This window comes from Equus asinus, chromosome 27 (genome assembly GCF_041296235.1).
Source record: "Equus asinus isolate D_3611 breed Donkey chromosome 27, EquAss-T2T_v2, whole genome shotgun sequence".
Lineage (NCBI taxonomy): Eukaryota > Metazoa > Chordata > Mammalia > Perissodactyla > Equidae > Equus > Equus asinus.
This window is the reverse complement of record NC_091816.1, coordinates 4608608-4622977: the sequence shown is the minus strand read 5'-3', so window position 1 is coordinate 4622977 and position 14370 is coordinate 4608608. Positions and strand designations below refer to the sequence as shown.

The window sequence follows — 14370 nt, the reverse complement described above, 5'->3', positions numbered from 1 at the left end:
CATTTACTTTATATTTTGAAAAAATTCAACCTACAGAAAATTGAAAGTTTTCAGACTATCCCTACATCCTTCACCTAGATTAAGTTATTATTAATGTTTGCCACATTTAGTTCTTTCTATATATCTTTATCTATCTGTATACGGATGTGGATCGGGGCATGCATTGTTCATTTTGCTGAACTATTTGACAGTAAGTTGCGAATACCTCAGATGTAGCTTGTAAAAATAAGGATTTTCTCCTGTTTTCCCACTATACAATTATCATGTCCAAGAAATTTAATATTAATTCAATAATACCTAATATATATCTATATGTCATATTTAATAACTGTATATACATATATATGACATATCTATATTTCATATCTAATGATATGTAATATCTACTGTCAAATATATAATATTCTTGGGCAGGGAAGGTAATCTGTAGCCCTGCCCATCTCCAAATACAGCCTCCAACCCTGCTAACCAGAACTCCTGGGAATCTCAGTAGCCCACCCTGCAGCCTCGATTGCAGTAGCACTTGAGTGGAGAGCCCAGCCAGTGACTCTGCATCTGCAGAGCCAAGACAGTGGCCCTGACTGGCCAGGGAGCTTAAGATGTAGTTCTGTCTGAGTTGATCCACAAACAAAGAGCATTTCTGGTCTGGGGCCTGTTCTACAGTACAAACTGGGCAGGAAACTAATTTACAGCCCCATCCAAAGCTGAATACAGCCTCTAGCCCAGCCCGACCAGGAAACCTAACTGGAGCTCTGGGAATCTGTGTAGCCCATTCTGCAGCTCCAATTAGAGCAGCACTTTACCGAACAGCCCAGGCCGTGATCCCACTCATCTGCAGAGCTAGAATGGTGGCTCATCAGGCCTGAGAACTTGGTGCATAATTTTGTCTAATTCGATCCTCAAACAAAAGACTGACCAGAATTAAGGCCTGTATGGGGGCCCTGCCCAGGCAGGAAAACTAATTCATAGCCCAGCCCATGGCTGAATATATCCTTCAGCCCATCTGATCAGGGAACCTATCAGAGTACACAGGATGCTGCAAAGCCTATCCTATAGCACTGTTTACAGTGGCACTTGAACAAAAACACAGGTTGCAGCTTTCTATATTTGAAGAGTAAAACTGGTAGCTCCAACTGGCCAGGGAATTCAGTACAGAGTGTTTCCTGACTTGGGTCCTTACACATAAGCTGTGGCTACAGGGCTCATTTTGCTGCCACACTAAGGTATAAAAGCTAATTCATAGCCCCACCTCCTGCTGAGTATAGACTCAGTCTTGAGCATCTAGGAAGCCCAGCTAGAGAATCCAGGGAATTACAAAGCCCATCCTACAGCCTCACGTGGGCAGGGAACTAAGCCAGCAGTCCTATACAACTGTTCTCAGCCAGCAGCACCCTACCCCCAACCTCAGAGCTCATGAAGTAGCCTCATCCAAAAATACACCCTGATAGCAAATCCCACCTGCCCAACGACACTACCAGCTGACACTGCCAGAGCCCCAAGTTAAGCTGAATTAACTTGTTAAGGATTAACAAGGATTGTCCCTGCCAAAGCAAACTTGTAAAGTCTGGAATGGAGATAGCTTACTCAAATGTTCAGAAATCAATGTAAGGAATCAAGGATCACAAAAAAATCGGGAAAATATGACATCACCCAAGAAAACTAACAAAGCTCCAATAGCTGACCCTAATGAAATGGAAATCTATGAACTGTCAGACAAAGAATTCAGAATAATCATCTAAATAAGCTTAGTAAACTACAAGAATATGTACAAAACTAAAGAAAATTAAGAAATCAATTCATGAACAAAATGAGTTCAACAAAGTAATAGAAATCATTAAAAAAAAAACAAAAAACAGATATCTTAGAGCTGAAAAATACAATGACTGAACTGAAGAATTCAATAGAGAGCTTCAACAGCAGACTTGACCATGCAGAAGAAAGAATCAGTCATCTGTAAGACAGGGAATTTGAAATTATGCACTGAGAGGAGCAAAAGAATAAAGAATTAAAAAGAGTGAAGAAACCCTATAGGATCTATGACAAATAACAAAAATAAAAAATATCCATAATATGGGAAACCAGAAGCAGAAGAAAGAGAAAAAAGGACATAAAGTATATTTATAGCAATAACAGCTGAAAATTTGCCAAATCTGGGAAAAGAAATAGAACTCCAGATCCATGAAGCCCTAAAGATCCCAAATAGGTTGAACCCAAATAGGGCTACAATGAGACACATTATAATTAAATTTTCTAAAGTCATAGACAAAGAAAGAATTTTGAAAGCAGCAGAAATCACATACAAGTGAAACCCCATAAGACCAGCAGCAATTTATTCAACAGAAAATTTTCAGGCCAGGATAAAATGGGATGACAGTGGTGCTGGAAAAACTGAATCTCTAATGCAAAAGAACTAAGTTGGACCCCTACCTTAACTCATATACAAAAGTCAACTCAAAATTTATTAAAGACCTCAATATAAAACCTAAAACTACAAAACTCCTAGAAGAAAACATAGAGGAAAAGTTTCAGGACATTGGATTTGGCAATGATTTCTTGGATATGACACCCAAAGCTCAGGCAAAAAAAGTAAAAATACACAAATTGTATTACATTAAACTTAAAAACTTTTATGCATCAAAGCAAACAATCAACAGACTGAAAAAGCAGGCTACAGAGTGAAAGAAGTTATTTGCAAAACATATATCTTACAAGGGTTAATATATAGAATATATAAAGAACTCCTACAACTCGACAACAATGAAAACCAAGTAATGCAATTGAAAAATGGGCAAAGGACTTGGAATAGACAATTCTCCAAATAAAATACACAAATGGCCAACATGTGTATGAAAAGACACTCACATCACTAATCATAAGAGAAACAAATCAAAACCACAGTGAGATATCACCTCACAGCAATTAGGATGGCCACTAGCAAAATAACAGAAAGTAACAGGTGTTGGTGAGAGCGAGGGGAAATTAGAAGCCCTGAGCACTGTTGGTCGGGATGTAAAATGGTGTAGCCATTTCGGAAAACAGTATGGTGGTTCTGCAAATAAGTAAACATAGATTTACCATATGTTCCAGCAATCTGACTTTTGGGTATACACTTAAAAAATTCAAAGCAAGATCTCAAAGAGATATTTACACATCCATGTTCCTTGCAGCAATATTCACAACAGCCAAGAAGTAGAAGAAAGCCCAATGTCCATTAATAGGTGACTGGATAAATAAAAGGTGCTATAAACATACAATGGAATATTATGCAGTCTTAAAGAAGAAGAAAATACTGTCACATGCTACAGCATGGATGAAACTTAAGGACATTATGCTAAGCAAAATAAGCTAGTCACAAAAGGACAAATACTGTGTGATTCCATTCATATAAAGTATTTAGTCAAAATCACAGAAACAGAAAGTAGAAAGGTGTTTGCCAAGTGCTGGAGGGAAGGAAATGGGGAAATTAGTGTTTAGTAGGCACAGAGTTTGTTTCCAAAAGGCAAACGTTCCAGAGATCTGTAGCACGATAAGGTGAATAGACTTAAGACTACTGAACTGTACATTTTAAAATGGTTAAGATGGCAAATTTAATGTTATGATTTTTACCACAATAAAAAAATGATTACACAGTTTAATGCACAAAACTAGGAAATAATCCTAGATCTGACTCTAAACCGTGTATGTATAACTGATAAATCTAGTTTACTATGAAATACAACAAAAGGTACATCTTGACTAGAAAATAATTAGAGAAATGGGTAACTTCCCACTGGTGGGCTATTTCAAGGACGCTGGGGGAACTTCACAGCAACCTTCCCATTGGGCTTCACCAAGGCCACAGCCACTCCTCACGTCTGCCACTGGTAACCACACGGCAATGGATATTTAGTTTCAATTAAGTAGTTGGTACCTCTTTAAGTGTATCCCTATACCTCTGAAATCTTAATAAAGAACACTTTCTCTGTGAGGAAAGAAGGAGTTAAAAAGTAATCCAGTAAAAAGGAAACAGAGAGAAAGCCAACAAAGTTTTTAAGATAGCTGTATCATTAAAAGGCTACCAAATTAGACTTAAAAGGGTCTGAGCTTGATAAAACTCCAAAAACATCTCTCAGCTCCCAACAAAATAAAAAAGTGGTTATTGGTTTAAGCCACTAAATTTTGGAATAGTTTGCTATGTAGTAATAGATACACTTATCTTAAAGTCCACTTCATCTAATATTAATCTGGCTAAACAAGTTTTTAGAGTTTTTGTTTTTATGGTATATTTTCACAATCTTTTACTTTCATAAGTGCCATATTTTAGATACATCAGTTGTAAGCAGAACATGTGCATGTATGTGTGTTTGTCTTGCATGGTAATCTCTGTCTTTGCTTTTAATGGATCTTTACCTTTGTTTTTTAATTGCAGTACTTTGTCCTTCTACATCTAAATAACTGTATATTTGAGTTAAAATCTTTTATCTTAACCTCAGCATTTAAATTTGCCCCACATTTACGAAACAAATGCTTAATGTATAATGTTTTTATTTTCCTTTATTTCCTTCTTTTTTTTTGATTGATTACACTTGAAATTCTGCTTTCATACTTCTAATTGCTTTGTACTTTTACAGGAATATGATTTCAGAGTATGCACTGGATTTGTACTGAGTCAACATAGCTATACTATAAAACCCTCTGACTCTTTAGTGAGCCATACACTTCAATTTTTGTTAACTCTGACAACATTTAGCTCAGCTTCCCTGTTTCTGGAAGAAACAGATTCCCTTATGGGAAATAATATTTTTATTTTACAACATATCTTAAAATCTTAATATCTGAAGGTTTTCTGGATCTAAATCCATCATCTTTTGTTTTGCTAAACCTTGTTCATGGTGATTAATTTTCCTCCAGATTTTGAGCTCATATATGGCTGATATTAATCTATGAGAATCCTACTTGAAGATGCATTTCTCCAGAACTACTATCTGCTTCCATTAGGTGCCCTTGGATTTTACCAACCTGGGACAAACGTTGCCTTATAGCTTAGAATCTCCTAACCACCTATGTTTTATAAATTCAAAATCTTAACACATACAAGATCTGAAGTTTAGTCATGAATCCTCAATACGAGAATTTCGTTTGTTTTTCTGTAATTTCATTTACCTAGAACTGAGAACAAAACAGATAACTTGTTTTCTCCCTTTGCTTGAAAGAAGCAGCATATTTATTTTTGTAGACTACCCTTCCAATTAGGCCGAGGCAGTTAAACATTATTGGTGCATGTCAGGGATGAGGGTTTGGAGGAATTTTAATCTGTACTTTCACTGAGGATGTAGTCCGTTTTTTTTAAAAAAAGAAAAATTCCTGACAAGCTTTAGAAAATGAAAAGATGCTTCCTCTTACAAAAGCAATTAGAGAGATCTTATATAAAAAATAAGTGAATTAACAAAAACTTAGTTTATTCACAATTTTTAAGCACTTATTAATTGCAAAAGCAAAATAAACATTTATCAAAACACAAAAAATGTTTAAAATTTTTATTACATCATTGAAATAAAGTTAAAAGACAAATATTAAATCATTTAAAAATAACAATACATAAAAAAGGACCTACCAGATTTTTATCCACAACAATATACATTTCAAGATATCGAGGGAATGACTTAAATGATTCAGTTCTCTGAAAAACACACAACATGGGTCCTGAGGAATTTCCAAAAATTTACCTTCTAATAAAATTTATCCTCAGAGATAAACTGAGAGACATGTTGCTACTAACATGATTATAACAAGACTGTGTCAAATACAAAATTTAGCTACCATTCAGAAAATTTCAGTCTAAAAGGTGCTTCAGGTTAATAAGAATTTTCAACGATATTTCAAGCTAGATAAGAATTCAGATATCTTTTGATTTTAGCAACAGCTGAAATTGAAAATTGAATTTTTATAACAAATTGAAAGTTTATAACATAAAGCTTTTCTTTCCTCAGTCTTGTGATAATTTTCACAGTAACTACACATGGACAGATATTCTGCTACAACTTATTAGGAAACTACTTTTAGCAAACAATAGAGTTTAGAAAAATATTACTGAAGTGTACAGTCAATGGCAGCTCAGGAGAGCCAGGTATCTTACTGATGGCAATTTATAGGTCTTTCAGGAGGAGGAGCTCATCACTTTGCTTAACATGTACCTATGTAGGCCACTGATATTCATTTCTGAACTCTCATGAAACAATGATTTAACTTAGAAATCCAGATCACATAATATTTTCACCTAAATTATCAGAGTAATTGAGGAAAACGAATAATTTACACTAATTATCCAAATGCCCACATGTGAACATTATTTATTTTGCTTTCTTTAATCCTATATTCACATACTGGTTTCTAAGATTAATTACCTAAATTTTTGCTAGACTTTAATAACAAGCATAACAAAGAACTTAATTTCATTCTCTATCCATTTTAAAAGTCATACAGGGCCCTCACAAAAAAGTAATTTTATGATTGTAAGTCACTAAATTTTGCTCTGAAAGTATTTTTCATTTCACAAAATTATACTAATAAGTTAAAATTAGAAAGTCAACACTTACTTTTGAACTTTCTCTCATTTGAAATTCTGAATTACGGCTGTAAGTTTCATCTTCTCCTAAGAGACGAATATTAGCGTTATCATTTTTTTCCTTATAAATCATGTGCACGAATCCTGATATAGCCTCCATTGGTTCGATTCCATATGAGACGTTTTTAATCTGCAATGTTCCCCTGAATGTTAAGATAATCAAAAGAAGTCTGAAATGATTCTACCAAAACTATAATCTAATATTCTGATAAGAAATTTTGGCCAGGATTTTTTTTTCACATTTAAAGTTACCTTAGTTTTTCTACTTTATCTCTTTATTCTTTCAGGTGTTACCCGGGAACTGGACCGGTGATACCATTGGATACGTATTGCTTTATATTAAAAATACTCCAAGGGAAATATTTTGATTATCTTAAAGAAAGCATGTTAGTGGAATGGATTCACGTGCTTTAACAAGCTATGACCCTTGCCTTTAGGGTACACATTTTCTAAACAAGCCCATAGGCTGTATAGGCACTTATCATTAGTATCAGGTCCCTTTCTTCTTTTTAAGACACTTAACTCTCCCCTGACACATAGTGCCCTAAATCATTTGTGTGTGGGCTGAATTGGAGGTACTACCTGTCTACAAACAACTGAGAGTAGACCCAAAGTGTCTATCAGATTCAGACATTTTACAGCTGTCACTCATTCTAGGAAATTAACAAATGAGTAAAAACGTAAAGAATTTGGGAAAACTACAGACGTATGGACCAATCAACCCCCTCCTACACTCAAGATTGTTCAAAGCCTCAAGCAGCAGATCCTGTCAGAATCAACAAGTAGCCTCCCATCAGGAACCGATGCAGCCAGGGTGACCAACTCTATTTTATCAGTAATTCTGGTTCACTCCTTAGGGAATGGGAATAACACAGGGACTGCAGAACTAGAAAAGATACAGGGAGGACCAACTTATAGACCTGCAGGGTCTAATACTGGCAAATAAAATATTTTTAAATGGGCTACAACCTGAGTCCTGAACAAGTGTTGAGTGACACAAGAGAATTTGGAAAACCTGCAACATATCCATGGTAATTGCAATCCATCTGGAAAAAACCACACAAAGAAAAAGAAACGGATAACTTATTTTAAAAATAGACATCCCCTAGATGTGTCATTTATATTTACTACTTTAGCTACCTTAAGACTTTAATGTGAATGGCAATTGCCCAATGAAGTGGTGCCAGGTAAAAATAAGAACTAGTCCAGGTTATTCGATTTTAGTGAATATGCAAAATAATATTCTAGTAATTTCAGAATATTCATATGTTTAAAGAAAATCCAGAATAAGAAATCTGTAAAAATTCTAGGTCTTACCTGAGCTAACAAAGGCTTAGAACGTTGGGTATCATCTTTGTCATAAGAATAAACAACAAAAACTGAAGATAGAAATGATCTAGGCAGAAACCACAAAAACATGCTCAAGTTGTGAAATATAAAACAGAAAAAATTATTCTTCATAATAGAAATTTTCTTTTTTACTGAGGAATTTAATGTAGTGCCAAATATCTTGGCATATCCTATTGTCCAGATACTTTTCTATCATTTACAATAAATTAGGTGCTGAGGGAGGTATTTTAACTATAGTGACATACAATGCTAAAATGCATGATAACAAACAGCCCAAATTGCTAGAAATATCGAATAGTGAAATAACACAGGTCCCAATTTCCAGCATAGAACTTTCTTATCTTTGTCTTTATTGCTCATTGATTCCAGAAATTAAACCTGAATCTCAAAATTAAAATTTAGTGTTATGACAGAACTTAGACAGATTTTCTTGGCATCACTATAAATTCCTATTCACTAAGTGTAGCTAATTACCAAGTTCTTTTCAATAACTTTGGTCAGAATTTTCTTTCATTTTCCTTGAGAACTATTCAAAAACTTGAAACCACTTCTGTCAATCAACTCACATAACCTCCATGTCACCTTACTTTCAGATCACCTGTACCCACCCTCACTCCTTATCTTTATTTCTAGAGGATGACTACTCCTTTTGTTCAAAGCAAACTCTTAACAGTTGTGCTACGAATTTCATCCTGTGCTATATAGTAAAGACACATACTTTTTCGATCCTATAATTTCAAACTTCCTCTCTACTGTTTTTTTTGTCTCAATACTATTTAAAAGTTTATTATCAAGTATTTACCACTCTAAATAACTCTCCCTTGACCCCATGTCCTACTTGAGCTATTCCCTATGTATTTTCAATTCTGAACAGATTTTGTCAAAAGAGTAGTCTACACAGTTTCTCCACTTTGCAAATTCTTATTCAGCTTGAAACTGCTCTGGAAAAGATTCATAACCACCAGAATTTCAAATCCAAAAGACAATTTTAAAATAATCATTGCAGTGGACTTCTAGCATAATTTTTGAAACTGGGGCCACTTCATCTAATCACTTAATTTACATCACACATCACCCTTCTGCTTATCTTCCTACCTCGCTGACACTTCCAGCTTGATCTTCCATGTTGGCTGCTCATTTTTGTTCTACCTATCCCAGACATATTGGTCTTTCCTGGGATTCAGCCTTTAGCCACTAGCCTATATGCATTCTGTAAGCTCTCATTAAAAAAAAAAATTACAGCCAAACTATTGATTACTGCTAAATCTTTATCCCTATTGGCAATATCCCCAGAGATGCAAATTCCTATATTCATATACCTAGTAGGAAAACCCACTTGGACATTTTATAGGCACTGCAAACCAAACTCACCTCTTCCTCACATAAACATCTCTGTGTTCATATTCCTCATTTAATTACACTATAACCTACCCATTTTCTTAAGCAACAAGTAAACTATCCAAGATTCCTCACTGTTTCCCAATCACTCTATCAAATCTGTCTCCAAGGTCTTTTGACTTTTTCTTTCCAGAGCTATGACCAATGCCGTTGTTCAAGCCACCATCATCACTCACCTAAACTATTATATAATCATATACTTAGACACCCCGCCTCTACTTCTTCCTCCCCAAAAATAGCCTGCAAGACTCAATGGGCCTATATAAGTACATGCTTAAAAACATTTTTGGCTTCCAGTATCCTTATCATAGCATTACAGATCTCCTACAACCTGGCTCCTGCCTACCTTTCCAAAATCTTCTACTTCAATCTTCCATAAAGTATGCCCTTTAGTAATTCACACTGACTTTTTGCACACCACAGAATCCACTCTGTTTCACTCCTCCATGTTTTGCATATGATTTCTTCTAAACAGAATTCCTCCTATACTACCCCACTTCTTTACAGAGCTAACTAGGTATCTTCCCTCAAGCTACAAGTCATCTCTTACCTCTTTCCAAAAAGCCTTCCCTGATTTCCAAAGAATACCATTTACACATGTATCATAATTACATACTATAAAATTCTCCATTTCTCTAATTAATGTGTTTGAATATATCTTCTGGTATTATAAATTCTTTAACTGTCGACCATGTTTTATTGTCTTTTGTATGCCTAGGACTTTACTCAATAATGGATATAGAATAGGTATCAAATGAATATAGGTATCAAATATACATTTGAATTGAAATGATTCTATTCATAACTATTTTTAAAAATCAAGAAACCAAAGAATTAAAATTTGAAAGGATAAAATAATTACTTACTGCTTTGTGAGATGGATAAAATATGGTTTTTCTTCTATGGTAATAACATAAGCAATCTGCAACATGAGTATCCAAAAAAATTTCAATAATAACACATAAATAATATATGTTAAATAATGTTTCCTCTAACTTATGCTTTAAAAATATTGATGAAATTAATACTAATAATATATAACCATTATATGTGTTTCCCTTCTCATGTGGATATTTGAAGCCTCAGGATTCTGAATTGAGAACTAGGTGGTAGAATCTCCACATGCCTACTATTCACCATTACTCACATTTCTGAGAAAGAAGTTTCCTGATGATTGTTATCTTTTGGCTTAGACACACACCACCATTTCACCATGCCCAAGGCAAATACCAAAGATGCCCACCTCACTTGAGATAACCTGTTGCTTGCTTATTCCCAGTCCTCCTCGAAAGTAAATTGCCATGCTCATTGGAGGAGACACTCCTAAAAGACAGAACTACAAGAAATGTACTCTACCAACATAAGACAAATAGTACCATTGCAATTTCCTTTTCCACGTAAGCAATGAAACTCCACTGGAATAGATGGTAGGAGAGGATAGAGAGAGAGCAGAGATGTGTCTAGAGAACTCCTGAGAAGATAACAGAAAATAAGAGTCATCAAATTATTTATTTGGTTAATTTTATAAAATTATATTTCAAAAGAAATAGCCATTTAAAAGTTTTAATTTCCTTACCTTTGTATTAGAGCAGAACAAGATTCTTTGCAAGAGATAAATGTTCTGAGAAGATGCACTGATTTGAACTCTGGAAAGAAGTATAGGTCCTGAAAGTTATCTTGAAAATTGTGCCCCCTAAAAATTCCTTGCTGGGGGTGGCCTAGTGGCATAGTGGTTAAGTTCACATGCTCTTCTTCAGAGGCCTGGAGTTCACGGGTTCAGATCCAAGAGGTGGACATACACACCACTCATCAAGCCATGCTGTGGTGGCATCCCACGTATAAAAGAGAGGAATATTGGCACAGATGTTAGCTCAGGGGCAATCTTCTTCATAAATAAATAAATATCCCTTGTTCTTAAACAAATATGTTGAGAAATAAAGGAGAATATGATAGTACCAATAAAACCTAAAGTCCACATATCTTATAAGGCAAAAACCATAAAGAAATTAGAATGTAATTAATAAGAAATGTACAAAACTGACAGGAGGAAAAAAAGACACTGTCCAGAGCTTCTGAGTTTTCCCACACAACATCCAAATGTTTGGATTGAATTGTGTTCCCCTCCCTCCAAATTTATATGTGAATTCCTAACTCCAGTACCTCAGAATGTGACCTGATCCAGAGATAGGGTCTTTACAGAGATAATAAAGTGAAAATGAGGTAATTAGTTTGGCCTATAACCCGAGATGATCAGTATCCTTATAAAAAGGGGAAATTTTGACACAGACATACACAAAGGGAGAATGCCATGTGAAGATTCATAAGGAGAAGACATCCATCTACAACCCAATGATAGAGGCCTGGAGCAGATCCTTCGCTCACAGATCTTCCCTCACAGGAAGAACCAACTTCACCATCACCTTAATCTTGGACTTCTTGCCTCCAGAACTGTGAGACAATAAATTTGTGTTGTTTAAGCCACATTGTTTGTGTTACTTTGTTGTGGTAGCCCTAGCAAACTAATACACTAACTTTCAATAAAAAATTAGAAGAATTGCTAAAGAACAGGATCTAATTACTAAAAAACAAATAAAAATAGAGAATAATAACAAAGCCAAGTATAATATGTATAACCACCATGATTAAAATGAGAAAATGATGGAGAATTTCAGTAGAACTGTAGAATCTCTAATAATAAAGTTGAAATTATAAGCAAAAAATGCAATATATGTTATTAAAAGTTCAATAAAATGGTTTAAGAGAAGATTAGACATAGAAGAAGATATGATTGTTGAAAAGAAATACAGGTCAGTAGAAAATATCCAGATTGAAGCACAAAAAGTATACATAAAAAAAATTAAATAAATGTGACCCATTAAAAATGTCTAATATTAATGTAATTATAGTACAAGAGAAATACAGAGATAGAGACTAGGAAAGAAATGATATTTGAAGAATTAATGGGTGAAATTTTCCAAAGCTTATGAAAGATTTCCAATAACAATCCATAATCTCAAAATCCAAAATCTTATGAATCCAAAGGAGGATGAAAACAAAGAAAGTAAAACCTAAGCATATCATATTCAAACAGCTAAAATAAAAGACAAGGAGAACATATTTAAAAAGCAGCAAGAGAAAAAGCACATACTACTTTAAAAACAATTTTTCAATAATGTATAAGTAACTCTCCCAAAGAAATAATGGACCCCAGAGGGCAATGGAATGATATCTTTAAAGTGCTGAAAGAAAATAATATCCAATCAAGAGTTTTATAGCCAGCAGAAAAATCCAGCAAATATACAAGCAAAATAAACACATTTCCTCACAAGTGGAGAGGAGAGAATTCATTGACAGAAAACCTGCACTGAAAGAAACACTAAAAATAGTTTTTTTAATGGAAAGAAAATTGCTCCAAGACAGAACTGTGAAAATGTAAAAGAGAATGAAGAACAAAGGAGAAAGAAAATATGTCAGTAAATGTAAGTGAATATCATTTGTTTATAATGGTAATGCTATTTGCCCCTGTGATTGAAAAAAACACACATAATGGTAAAATACATGACAATAGCACAAATGACAGGAAGGATATAAATGGACTAAAGTTTCAATGTTCTTGAGTTATTCAGGAAGTGGTAAAAATACAAATTTAATATAGCAGGTAATAAATAAAGGATGCATGTTGTAATCACAAGTGTAACCACTAATAGAATAATAAAAGAATGCATCACTAATAGCCTAATAAAGAAGATTAAAATAATAAAAATCACATCATGGATTATAAACAATGGAAGAAAGAAAAATTAAGGAAGAAAAACTAAACAGATTTAAAAAATAATAATTGTACACTTTATAAAAGTGAAGCATTTTAAATATAAAAACATTGAAAATAAAAGGATGAAAAATGTTATACCATGCAAACAATACCGAAAAGAAAACTAATGTAGCTATATTAATAGCAAGCATTATATAATATAATTTAAGACGGATTACAAAAAACACAGGGGGACAGTTCATCATGATAAAAAGCATCAATTAAAAGTTAAAATCTCATAGGGCCCATCCTTGTGGTGCAGCAGTTAAGTTCTCACATTCTGCTTCCACTGCCCAGTGTTCACTGGTTTAGATCCCAGGTGTGGACTTACACACCACTTATCAGGCCATGCTGTGGCAGGCATCCCTTATACAAAATAGAGGAAGATGGGCACAGATGTTAGCTCAGGGCTAATCTTTCTCAAAAAAGAAAAAAAATAATAAAATATTACAATCCTAAAAATTTTATGCAATTAATATCATATCTCCAAAATATATAAAGCATGTCTCATCAAATTTTGAAAATCAACAGTGTATCTAGGGACAAGCAACAAGCAGTTAGAAAATGAACTTAAAGAAACAACACCATTTATTATAGCATTAAAATATGCTAGGGGGCTGGCCCTATGGCCGAGTGGTTAAGTTTGCGTGCTCAGCTTTGGTGGCCTGAGGTTTCACCGGTTTGGATCCCTGAAGCCAACGTGGCACTGCTCATCAGGCCATGCTGAGGCAGCGTCCCACATAGCACAACCAGAGGCACTCACAACTAGAATATACAACTATGTACTGGGGGGCTTTGGGGAGAAGAAAGAAATAATAAAATATGTTTAAAAACTGAGAATAAATTTAACAAAAGATTTGTATGACATCAACACTAAAACTACTAAACCTTACCGAAAGAAAACCTAAACTATATGGAAAGATATACCACATACATGAATTTTAAGTAAATGACTCATCTTTGAAAAACTAAGTTCTTAAATCAAGGAAAAGCCTCCACTACTTTGATCAATCAGCTTCTACTAGAACTAGCCTTACTACACATAACAAATGTACATTCTGCTCAAAACTCACAAAAAAAATGACCTGAAGGCATTGAAAAGTGAACAAAAGCTGCCACAGTCTAGAAATGAGCGAACACTTGAAAAAAGGGAATGACATAATGCAAGTTCTATCTATTTATGCATTTTAGTCTTACAGCAAGATGA

At 34.4% G+C, this 14370-nt stretch overlaps 1 protein-coding gene across 1 annotated transcript in view; it reads right to left on the bottom strand.

The window, feature by feature from the left end:
• The window catches only part of LOC106836908 (disintegrin and metalloproteinase domain-containing protein 5-like), a 186217-nt gene that overhangs the window by 156984 nt on the left and 14863 nt on the right, over positions 1-14370 (bottom strand). The window contains exons 4-8 of the mRNA XM_070499711.1: positions 10219-10274; positions 7922-8000; positions 7574-7650; positions 6576-6747; positions 5594-5659 (exon numbers count right to left, since the gene is read on the bottom strand). Of these exons, the coding sequence (XP_070355812.1) occupies positions 5594-5659; positions 6576-6747; positions 7574-7650; positions 7922-8000; positions 10219-10274 (450 nt within the window). The remainder of the gene's footprint in view (positions 1-5593; positions 5660-6575; positions 6748-7573; positions 7651-7921; positions 8001-10218; positions 10275-14370) is intronic.